Source organism: Monomorium pharaonis, chromosome 8 (assembly GCF_013373865.1).
Source record: "Monomorium pharaonis isolate MP-MQ-018 chromosome 8, ASM1337386v2, whole genome shotgun sequence".
In the NCBI taxonomy this organism is placed as follows: Eukaryota; Metazoa; Arthropoda; class Insecta; order Hymenoptera; family Formicidae; genus Monomorium; species Monomorium pharaonis.
Window position 1 is genome coordinate 18891146 of NC_050474.1, and position 12628 is coordinate 18903773.

The 12628-nt window shown below is 40.9% G+C and overlaps 1 protein-coding gene and 1 long non-coding RNA gene across 2 annotated transcripts in view; one reads left to right on the forward strand and one right to left on the reverse strand.

Annotated features, from left to right (window-relative positions):
- LOC105833168 overlaps positions 1–11542 on the forward strand; it is a 448328-nt gene extending 436786 nt beyond the window's left edge. Inside the window, exon 5 of the mRNA XM_036290955.1 lies at positions 9043–11542. Within this exon, the coding sequence (XP_036146848.1) occupies positions 9043–9351 (309 nt within the window). The 3' untranslated portion in view covers positions 9352–11542. The remainder of the gene's footprint in view (positions 1–9042) is intronic.
- Positions 1–12628, reverse strand: part of LOC118644168 — a 203069-nt gene that overhangs the window by 129066 nt on the left and 61375 nt on the right. The gene's annotated exons all lie outside the window — the stretch shown is intronic.

The following is a 12628-nucleotide window of genomic DNA, read 5'->3' on the forward strand; positions in this document are numbered from 1 at the left end:
TCGAGTGATATTTTTCGCGACGCGCTTTCGAAGACAAAAGTACTTTCTTTGATGACAAAAACCTATATTGGATTTTGTGCGCAATTCCAGGGCTCCGCGGGAGCCCGGTAAGTGAATTTGCCACCAGCTAACTTAACGAGAACGGACGTTTCATTACTAGCTTCTTACGAAAAGGGGCTTGCGGCTCAAAGAACTTCTGAAAGGTTTGCGCGCGCTTAATCGATAATCTCATCCATATCGATGGGCCCATCTTGAAAAGACATCTCATAAATTTTCAAAGAGAGCTTTATCTTGTCATCCAGATACTCAGATTCAGCTACTAATACTCTTATACGTATATCAGGTTGCGAGCAACCCGCGTTTACTGATCAGCCTTCTTCAGGGAACTTAACCCGATTTTATTTTATAAGTAATTTTTCCTTAAGTTCCTAATTATCTTGCCTCAAAAACTAAAATAAAAAAAAGATGAAACGTGTTAAGCCACATTAAAAAACCGTTGAAATTCTTTGCCGAAACTTTTTCTCACAATAAGAAAAAAGCGTTCCAAATCTTCTTTATTTCTTCTCTCTCAAAAAAATATGGATATTAAAACTAAAATAAACATTTCTACGTAGCAAATGCAGTCGCAATATAGTAAACTCATTTTTTAACAATTGTTCACTATTTATACCAAGTAATTAGTTTGCTACAATTTACCTGATTGAAACAATTATAAATTTATAGCGATAACTTTTTTCACGCGGTGCAACGAAACGTTTCTTCGAGGAAACCTTCTAGGCTCTCGTCGAAACGGATACACGTGTCGTGCCGGTAAAGGTTCCATCGACGTCCTATTAAAATGACAGGGCTCGAGACGTGCCGGTAACGCGTATAATTCATTCAAGCGTTGAAAAGCGGCGCGCTCGTTACGGGAGCGCGACAGCGCCGCAAGATGACATTCGCGAATTCGGCACGAATCTCTCCCCGGCGACTCGTTACTCGTAAACACGGTTCAATATCGCGCGACGAGCGACGAGCGTAAAACCGCCCGTCGCGTCGCCGCGGCCCGCGTAAATCAGCGATATCAGGCGTGCGCGAATTACCATTTTAGGTGCGATTGTTATTCGCTTCCGCGAGACAAATGTCTCGGGCGACCCGATACCACCCCACCTCCTCCTCCTCCTCCACCGTGCCGTTCGTTCGGGCCCGAATAATGAATGCCGGCTTTAATGAAAACGGCGAAACGCAGCCATTATCCCGAAAGATCAATCTCGGATAATCCCTTTAGCATCGCGACACGATTTTACCTTGCCGTTCCGCGCGAACGCGAAATCAGTGGGAAACGAAAATTGCGGGAACTAATTGCACTTTCGCCACCCCGTGGAAGATTATTAACGATGCCTCTCTCGAATTTTAACGTCGGTGTTTCACGAGCTAGGTTCGTTGCGATACGTCGCGTTTCACGCTCGCGTGCACTTCAGATTCTGATTCTGATGTATATTTCAGCGCGGCGAACGCGCGAGAGCCATGGTTGTTGCTACACAAGCCTCATCGGGCAGGCGCTCATAAACTCTAGATTATTCTCGGCGAAACGCACCGCGCGGCCGCCGGTCCGCGTTAAGAAACGCGGGCGCACAAAGCAGCCGGCGAAAGAAAACCGTTGAAATTCGCGCGACGTAACCCGGAGGCGCCGTTAAAGCAGATGTTACGTTGTTTTAACATCAGCTACGAGCTGTATCCCAAGGCGGAAAAGGGGGAAGCCCTTTCCTGGCCTCTCTGTGTTGTTTTGAATTCTACCTTTGCTCTCCCGTATCATGTAAGCCATCCGGAACGATGTTACGGTTGAAGTTTACATTATTTTCCCGGTGCCTCGCGAGGTGGAAACGTCAAGACGAGGGGAAGGGCCGGGCCGCACGTAAAAATGATACGACGAGAAATCTTCCTTTACGAGAAACAGCGAGAGTTCCGGGGGCTAATATTATTTTTCACGGGCGCTGCTGAAGCGCGCGTAATCCCCCGCGTAAACAAAAATTAAGATTCAAGAAGAAACGAAATTGGTTAATTCCACAACGCCCCGCGATTTCGTGCTGGAAAAATGGAACAACGTCGCTGAAAAAAAGCGGGCGGTGAGGGGGAGACGGCGTGTAATTAAACTGCGAGAGATATTTCTATGAATAATTTCCGAAAGAAACTTTGTTTCAAAAAAAAATATGTGCGCGCTTACGCGTGCACAAACTGCGCACCAATGTCCGCCGGAAATGAGGATTTACACCGTTCTTAGCCAGCTGGCGAATACAAATTCTGTGTGTGCGGACAGAATTATTTCAAAAAATATAATTACACGCGCCGCGTACCGCTCCGCACGCGGTGCCGCAAGCTTCATTATTCCCGCGTGTACTTTTGTCGTCACTGAAAGTTGTCGTTCGCACCGTCGAGAAATACGAGCGGGCAAACGAGAGCGGCATAAATCCCATTTTCCTGGCGTTTTCTCGTCCATTTAGCGCTGACAACGCATGGCCGCGTATATTTATATAATATTTGTAATAACAAAATATAGCCTCACACATACTCGCGACGTTATTAACCGTCGAAGCGTATTTTTTTGCGACCGAGAGAAACGATCCCCGGGGTTTCACTTAAAAGAAAATTAATATTTTCACAGACTGAGAGAAAAGTAATAAGTCTTAATCAGAAGCTAAAATATCGAATTAAATTGATAAAAAAGTTAATAAGATGCAGCAATAAAGATCGTAAAATACTGTCAAGAATTTATTGCAAAAAAATTATTGACTACGTCTGGGTCCTTCTACTTTTTAGGACAAACAATTAATTCGATCATTAAAATGTAGTAACACAAATTGTAACAGTCAGATAAATATTAAGAGAATATTATGGAGATAAAATAAGTATACATTTTTCAATTTTCTGTAAACCGCGCACTAATTTTGTCTTTAAACACAGTTCTAAACTGAAGTTGCAATAATATCACAAATTAAATTAGTAAACAAAAGAAATCTCTTAAAGATATATCACATTTCAAAGTATAATCAAAAATATAAAAATTTTACAGACTGTTTTTTTATTATTATGTGGGAAAAACTTGAATAGTTCTCTTATTGCAATTTAAATGTTATTTAATTTTTTGTTTACACTTGATTTTTATGTAAAATCGTATTTTGTAGTTCATATAAAATGGTATTTTCTTATTTGCAAATTTGACAAGAAAACGTTATTTGATGCCTACTCATGCAAATGATGACTATTTTGGCAAAAGTACTCTTGATAGTTTGTTTTCCGAGAGATAATGATCAATTAAAAATCTAATTTATTCTAAATAGATTTAAATCTGAGTTTTTTGCACGGAGAGCAGACGCGCAACTCACATGCTACGTATTCACTAAAAGCGACAACATGAAAAAATATCAGACTCCTGAGTATCAAAACTCATTGTTAGAGCAGAGATTAAACATTTCGGCGCAAAAGAAAAAAATTCAGCGCCTCTTAATAACAGAAAAATATTAATTTTATAGCATGTAACATATAATAAAAAGTAACATTAACTAATAATAAATATTTCATAATCCATCATCCATAAAATTATATGTATATATTATATACGAATAAAATATAATTATTATAATCACAGTAAAATCAAAGAAAGAGAGAGAGAGAGAGGGAGGGAAGGGGAGCAAGATAGAGATATAGATTTTACATATAAATTTTATATATTTTTTTACTTATACCTTAAAACTTTTTACTCAAATAAGTACTTTTCTCATTACACTTTAGCTGTGCTAGGGAGCCTAAACCTTTCTCTTCTCAAACAGCCACTCCGCCACTGAACCGCAACTGCCCTCTCTTGATCTTGTGTTTCCCCAAAATGTCTTACATAACTATCCAACTTCATTTTAGAGCTGCGCGTTTTAGGATCAGCAAAATTATCGACGTGCAATTTACAGAAAAATATAGATGTATATAAACTTACGCACAAAATATTATAGACAAGACTACTTTGACCAAGAAAGCTTACTAAAAATGTTATTTCTGTTATTCACATAATGCTCCAATTTCGTTTATTCGAGATGTTAAAAAATTTTAAACTTTAGCTTAACTTAAAAAATTACAGTTAACAGTCCTCGTTGAAAAATAAAATTCATCAATTTGCGGCTACACGGTAACACGCGGGGAAAGGATGTAAGCTGAGAGACGTATCCTCGTTTTTCCCTCGTCGCACGTGTGAAGCCTGGATATACGCGCGCGAAACTGCGCGCGACCGAAAAATTCCCGGCATGCGGGAATGCAGCTTCCGTGTTACCCCGCGGGAATGCATATTACACACATACGGTTTCCCAATCGTTTCCCATTGTCGCGAGACGGCGGCCACCCGCGCGGGATTCCGGTCACGATCGGCGATCGCACAATGGGATCCTTCAGAAATTGCGGGCAAATCGCCCTTATGGGCCGCGGCCCCGCGGCAAACATTGTTCGTACCAACGTGTACGAGCATCACCGCCGCCCGTGAAAAGCCAGAGGAGCCCCGGCGCACAATGCATGCGGAACGGCGTGGAAGCGTACGACGAACAATGATCTTCCGGTATCCGTACGGCGACGTGCATAAATCGTCGATATGACGTCGGCCAATCGTCGCCGGACCGAGCCGAATCGATGCGGCCTCGGCGCAACGGCCTTGAAACATCATCCCCCGCCCCTCCCTCCAAGAGCTAATGCAACCCTGACGATTAACTCGCGTCGCCGATAACGACTGCCTCCTGAAGGTTTATGGAGGCCACGCGCCACCCGTCGAAATCTATTGCCGATTATCTCCGTCCCCGATATCCGTCGCGATCGCCCTCCCGACAATCGAGTGCGAGAGCGAGCGTCGATCCCCCCCCCCCCTCCCCGAAATTTAAGCCCGCGATTTCCACGACGAGATTCGGGTAATTAGCGCCGACACTTTTTTCCCGGCGACGCGCGTATGTCGGTGAAATTTTAACGGGAACGCGCGCGGGAGAATGGGAATTTAATTAAACGGCACTATATTTAGCGCCGGTAATTAGCGCCGGGGGGAGGGAGAGAGAAAGGAACGATTTTCAGATGAGATAAAGCGCGGATGGACCCGCAAATAATGTAAGGTGTACAGGTGTAATCAGCGCGCTTAATAATTTTAAGCACGTTCATTTTATTGGTTTATTACGCGTTTGCCATCGATAATTAATTCGTCAGAGTTTAAAGAATTCGCAAAATTAATATTCCCGTGGCATAAATACGCAATGTAAAAGGGGGAGCTTTAATAGGGTCGAAATTTATAAGCGCATCGCTACTATAACATTTTATATAGTCATTACGCTGGCGCAAAATGCAAAGCGGCCTTCAAAAAGCTCCGGGTGCCGGGGCATCGTATAATAAAACGTAATAACGTATAAATCAAAAGGATGCCAGGGCCAATAAAATTCGATTGAAATAGCTTTGGTGCATTTGTTAAAGTCCCCCCCCCCCTACCCCCACCCCCGCCGGCCGTCACCGTCGTTCTCCGTGCATTAGAGACCCGGCTCGGGTGCGCGACGTTGCGCAAAATGCAAAATACAAAACAGCGTGATGCATCAATAAACCCGACACGACCGATATGGATACAGGCGGTAAAATGCAACTACCGCGCAACTGGTTTTTTCGAGAAAACAAGGGGAGGGAAAAACAGCGACGATGCGAGTTTCAGGCACAGCGTCTGTTTCAGTTAGGGTAAGTTAGGGTATGATGGTCATATGGAAAAGATGGTCAATGGATAATTATCTGCAAAGATAATCAATATTTGCTGTAGTTTATGTGCGTATATGCTATTCGAAATAACGATAATGTGGATGTCATATCACGTTTTTACTTTTGACTGCCTGCAAAGTTTTTCACGTGTTCATTAGAAATTGCCACAATGCCGAATAAATTACAGTTGTGCTGTCACAATGAACGTTACTCACGTAACAAAAGTATGTAAATTGTAATGTGTAATTATACTTTTTATTTCCTTTTCTATTTTTTAAATAAATACTATGATTATCTTTCTCTCACAGTTTGGGCAAGATAGCCCATGTGACATTTCAGGGTAAGCGTTTATGTATATATTTTATTTAAAAAGACGAGAATTAAATTGTGTACCTAATATTTTAATTTGACATATCATACATGTTTGTTTGAGTAGTGAGTAGTGACAATGAGTTAAATTGATCCTAAACTTGTGTGAATATTTAATATAAAAAATGTTTAAAAATAAAATTAAATATGCGATAATACGTGGCAATATGTAACTAAATATGTAAAATTATAAGTTTTTTTATTATTCTATAAATGTTAAGTACATAAAAAATGTATAGCTGTTTTATAATACCATGGCCATCTTTTCCATAAAAGTTGTGAAAGATAGCCAATGTTCATGTTTCAATATTTACAATAAAATATTTTTATTAAGTATTTTCTCTTTAATGTCAATAGTTTTACATACTTAAAGCTTCAATGAAGTGATATACCAAACGCTATTAAAAAATAATAAAAATAAAAGTATGTTTTTGCATTTAAAAAAACTATGGCCATCTCACCCGAGTTTACCCTATATTTTGCAAAATATACATCCGAATCTACACACAGCAAAATAAATACTACTTCCAAGTAAATATTATTTGTTCTAAATAATTGATTTTTTTCTATAACCGTAAATTTACGGTAAACTTGCCACAAGTATTTACTTAAAACATATTCTGAATCTAACTAAGTGTAATACTTCAACCAAGAATATTCACTTCAAATAAATATTCGATTTACTTACTCTCTAGAGTCCTATGTAATTCTTCTTCAATCAAGTTTTATTAATAAATTCTTATTTTGAGTAAAAAATGATAACATTTTCTAATATTTGTAACATCTTAAAACTAATATTAAGAAAATATACTATTACTTGAACGAAATAAAATAAAATGAATAATTACGTTTCTTGGCTGTAGAATATTTTTCTGTGCATAAATATAAATTTTATTTACGCGAGAAGAGACGCGCGCGCGGGTCGCTTGCCCCGGCGATGATGGCGCGCTTTATAACACCGAAATTTCGTGTCGTGCAACGTCCATTATTCTCGGTTTCAGTATGCGGAAGTTATTGGTAAGTAAGACGCGACTGTGGACCCGAGCATTATCTACGAACAGTAGTTCTCCATGGACTGGGGGGCTTTAACTTGTGGGAGTCGACGATCCTCGCCACAAAGCGAGGACGATAGTTTGGCTCGATCCAATGTGCTAGTTCGATTAGTTACACGGCTCGTACCTACCCGCGGCTTATGGTTAACGTCGAACACTTAAAGCCAAAACGCCCGTTGATCGTCCGCTGCATATGTATGCGTCCCGCAGCGTTTCGTAGACGATCCTATGATCTGTCCAAGTCTTTCGAAACTCCCCTAACGATATCGCCGGTTGCACTCAGGAGCAGCCAAACACTGCGGGAAAACTATCTCCATATATATTTCTGTGTGGAAGTTTGTTCATTGAGGCTGAAAGAAAATCCTAAGTAGAAAGCCATAAATTTCCCATAATGCCCCCCAAGAAGTTGCAGTCATTAATTATTTACAATTAGCACACGAAATTTTTATGTTCATTCGACGAGACTTTTAATGTGCGACGCTTGTAATCGCCGAGCTACAACCCGATGTTAATTATTGCAAGATTAAGACGCGATCGTCCGCGTTATCAAGAGATACGCGAGGGGGTACACGAAATTGCGAGCGATTATTTTTCCTCGCGTCCGACAATAGCCGACGGACGGGCTCCGCCGCGTCGACGCGAGGAACAATGCGCCGCGTAAAATAGGAAGTCGCAAATAATGGTCGAAAAAAATTCGGTTAACGGAACGGAGAAATGATCCGACTCGCGAATTTATCCGCCGTCAGAAATTAAAGCGGACGCGGCCCAATTTTTCTCGCGCCGCCGCGCCGCGCTGTGAAAGGAATGCTCGCCTTTAACAGCACGCGAGACAAAAATTTTCAGCGAGCTCGTTTCTCATCCGCGGCTGCACCGACCAGCCGCCGCTTTTCTTTCGGCGCAGCCCCCGGCGCGTAACAAACGATTCGCGGTGTGTCGACTTTCAGCGGAATTTTCCTCTTATTACCATCGCGCCGTCGTGTATATTTAACATCCCCGTAATACGGCCTCTCATATTTGTCGAAAGAGGCAACATTTGAATCGACAATGGACACCAAAATCAATCACACAGACGAGCACAATTGAAGGGGATCATGATTCCAAAACAATTTTTAAAACATGAGAAATGTATTAATATATTATTTATCGTTATAAAATATGTATTTCGTATTTTAGAGTTTGATTAAAATTGTTAATTTTAAAAAGAATTTAAAGATAAAAAAGGTAATACAAAAACGTTTTCTTGGTTTAAAATGCTACCAAAAAACTAATTATGTGTAGAACTATTTATTATAATTAGATATTTGATAATTGTTAAATAAACCATTTAACTCGAAATTTAATGACATCGCTATGATGTCAATTATTTTGTTTTATTGAAAAGCTGGATTTCTTAGCAATAACCATCTTTTTATTGTTAAATAATCTATGTTTATAAAACTATTATAAAAACAGATCTTATTGTAAACTATTAATAATGACATCATAATATTTTTCATGATTAGATTTAATATCTTGTTATACAAATATATTTCATAAAAATTCCAATAAAGTTCTTCCCTATTCGATCTCTACTAACAAATCAAAGTGTAGAGACACATTGAAAAAAAATATACTAGATTCAAATAAATATTTTGTGAAATCGTAGTAATGTATTAACATTTTCTAAATTATAGAAAACATTATCTTATCTAAAATAAATATTATTTATTTTTTATAAAATTTCTGCTTGGTACTTCAAAAAATATTTATCTAAATCTAGTATTTTTTTCAATGCACCTGCTTCCATTATTCCAACGAAAAGAAAGAAGGCTGAACTTGGTGAACCAGCCACGATCGCCATCGCTAGAAACTACTCTTCATTAAACTATTTCAATCGTGTTCGTTGCAGGTACCACTCGAGAACGTTGTCCAGCACCCGCCGTTGGCGCCGCTGAGCACCGGAGACATTCCCAACAGTCTGGGGCTGCGACTGGAGGTCGAGCACCGGCATTTCACGAACGGCGGACAGGTCAGGATCAAATGCATCGCCCAGGTCGGCTCGCGCATGTACGACGTCGAGCGTAGCGCGATGAAGGCGTACGTGAATAACCAGAGGCTCAGCGCCGGTGATATACACGCGGGTGCGCGCAGCATCCGTCCCGGCTTCCTCACACCGCTCCTGACGGCGATCCTCGCGCTCGTTCTACTCACAACGTGACCTATCGGCCTCCTCGCGTGAGTCGGCCTCCACAAATTGGAATTACGTTGTGGCGCGCGCTCCAGAAACGCGCGACAGGTTCAGTGTCAGTTGTCCGATCCTTAAATATAAAGTTAGGCTTAGCGATTAAGCTACGATTAATCAGCCGATCGGCTCCGCTCTCGCTCCGACCACGCTCTCTCACCATCAGCGGTGCGCTGCTGTCATATTTGCTTGTCGGCAGATTGCAAATGGAAGACATAAAGAAACACGTGGAAACAATCTCGATGAAAACGAGATGATTATAAAGATTGTAAGAAACTAATTTCTGTCAATTTTATTGTGGCACATTAATTGTTTAATTACGTCTAAAAGATATATCATTATATTAGTTTTCTATTTTATTCAACATTGAGATTATTATATGTAATTTAAATATGTTTTATATGAAGAGAGGAAGACTCGTTTTGAAGTTAATATTACCACGGCGGTAATTTTAGGAAGGAATTTTGGACGAAGGTACCATTTATCTTAAGCAATTTTTTAGATCAGCATACCTTGTCAAACGACTACCTCGCTAAAAGTTTCCCCGTAATTTTGTTGAAGGTTCCTCTCCCTTTCTCTCTCTCTCTCTCTCTCTCTCTCTCTCTTCCTCTATCTCCACATTTGATTTCTCCTTATTATATTAAACTCTCAATCTTTTTAACGAGTTTCAGATCCGGGAGACTCTTTAAAGTTCCATTGCGGCTCGCAGTCGTCATTAACTTAACATTGAAGTTTTAGGATTTTACTGCTAATAGTAAATGTCACAAGTCTGATATCGCGTTCACAAAATTGTCGAATAATAATAATAAATTAAGGACTTTTAAACTTGTATCCTCTTGAATTTACTATTATATATTACATATGTAATTTAAAAAGTGCTTTGTACGAAGGAGAAAGAATCGTTTCAAAGTTAATATTATCACAGCGATAATTTTAAATTACATTCGTATATCTCTTAAACGAAATTTATTAAGATTTCAAGTTTTTCCGACGTTTAAATAAAATTTACCGTTAAACGTTTGACAATTCAGTGCTTAATCCACGATTCATTGTATCTTCGCGTAATAAAGTCCGTTCTATTTTACACCCCGGCAATTACCGTCGTGGGGTTTAGACAGAACTAGCCCCGTACTTCATATAGCATGCATGTCGTACCGCGGAGATATAAATTCTAGCGCAGCGCGTGCAAATTCCGTTTTACGACACGCATGAGATTAACTACCGAAACGCGTATAAGTCACTACGCCACACGGCGAAACGCGAATTACGTATGAATCGATAAATGGATTTGCCGTGCCGGCATCAACAGAACGAGATTAATAATTCGGACGGCTCGCATTGGAAAATTGCAAATGCGCGCGATCGCCACGCACGGGTATACAGAAATAATAATAATTCTATTGAAAGGGAGGCGTCTCCCTTACGGGATCGCGTAAAAATTTAACTCGTAATTATTTCTACAAAAACAATTTGTGTGCCGTCGGTGCAACATGAATAATGACCAAATAAACGTCGAAAATCCAAACCCGACGCGACGCATTCATCTCGCCGCGCGCGCGTAATAAAAACATATAATGTTGAATTCGAAATTAGTACACCAATATTTTATTATCGGCGTCGCATTCACTCGGCGGAAGTTTCCAATTGACAATTCAATTTTCGCGATTTTCCAAAATTCTTTTGTCAAAAAAAGCGTAATCGGCGAAGCGACGTGTGGCATTCTGTCCGCGGATATAGCCATTTTCATTCTCGCATTATTATAGTTTCATCGTGAAATTTCGCGCGGGATTTTCCATGACGACGCACAATTCGGCGAAACGCCTGGCGATCTTTGGACGCGTCACGTACGACCGTCCGACAAATCCGACGGGTTTTCACTCCGCCGAGTGCAGGCGCGGCTGTTTCACGTGTTTCGCCGCCGACGACAAAGAGCGTTTGGTCACGAGAGAAGCGAGCGTACGCGAAGCGCAAAGAAATAAGGGAAAATCCTGAAAGAAAGGATTCCGCGCGAGAGGCGGTCCATTCGACCTGCCTCTTCGGCGAAGACGCTATAAAAAGAGACGAGCAAGCGTGACAGGAAAGTAAGAGAGTGCGCGTGGAGAGCAATGGAGTGCGGACACGGAGAAAGTGAAACGAACTGTTCGTGCAAGCCGCGCAGGGGGTGAAAGAAAAAAAAGAAGGGACGGCGGAGGGCAAGCAGGGAGAAACGTTGTGTGTGACCGGAGCGGAAACGCGAAGTTTGACTTCAAGAATGAAAGTAGGTGTGATATTATAGTATTTAAGGTGTGAGACCCGCGCCGGTCTTCCAAAGTGGCCGCCTCCGTTTCTGATTTTTCGCCTTAGAAGTACAAGTTGACTGTGAAAAGTTTTCTGCAGTTAAATGACCTTTCTTGAGCGAAACTCGCGCGATGAATTTACGCACGCGAATTTACATTCCAAGATGCTTTCTCACTTTGTTCAAAATTTATACAGATTTTATTATTAACGTATGAGCCGAGATCAGGCACGCGTTTAATTTTATTTCACAAATTACCGAATCAACTTTATTCGCAGACAGAATGAGTTTTCGCCAAAGGTGGCCATCTTTCGAAGACGGCGAGTGACTAACGGAAGTAAATGAAAGCGTGCTTTAGCGAAAACGGAGAGGATGAACGCGACTGGCCTCGCCGCACATATCACATCACCGACACACACGTTAACATGTGTTTAACACACACACACACACGCGCACATACACGTACACATAACACAGCGTACAATCCACACATATGTACAACAATGCGCGCATGAGCGCGCGTATGTCTGGATTAAGAGATAGAAGGAGCAACCAACCCCCCGCAGGGTGCGCAGGATGCACATATATCACGAGACGGTTTCCTTTTGATCGCTATCGCTCATCGACCCGAGCATTATTTATTGCTCGTAATAATTTACGAGCTCGCGAGAGGGACACGCTCTGCAACGCGCATAAACGTCGCTTCCGGTATTCAACGATATTCGAGCGAATCTTTGTGCCTGTAACATTTACGTACGCGTAACATTTACGTGAATCTTTACGCGGAAAATTATGGCGCGCGTATTCAAAAGCCATTCCCGAAGTGCCAAGAATATTGTCCTGCTAAAATGTAGCCGGCCACGTCCCCATTTTCGACCATATTTCGAAGGAACAATTATGAAATATATTAATGTTAATATAGATGTATTTTTTTTTAATTATTAACTTATTTAATATTATGCTTTTATATACTAAAAG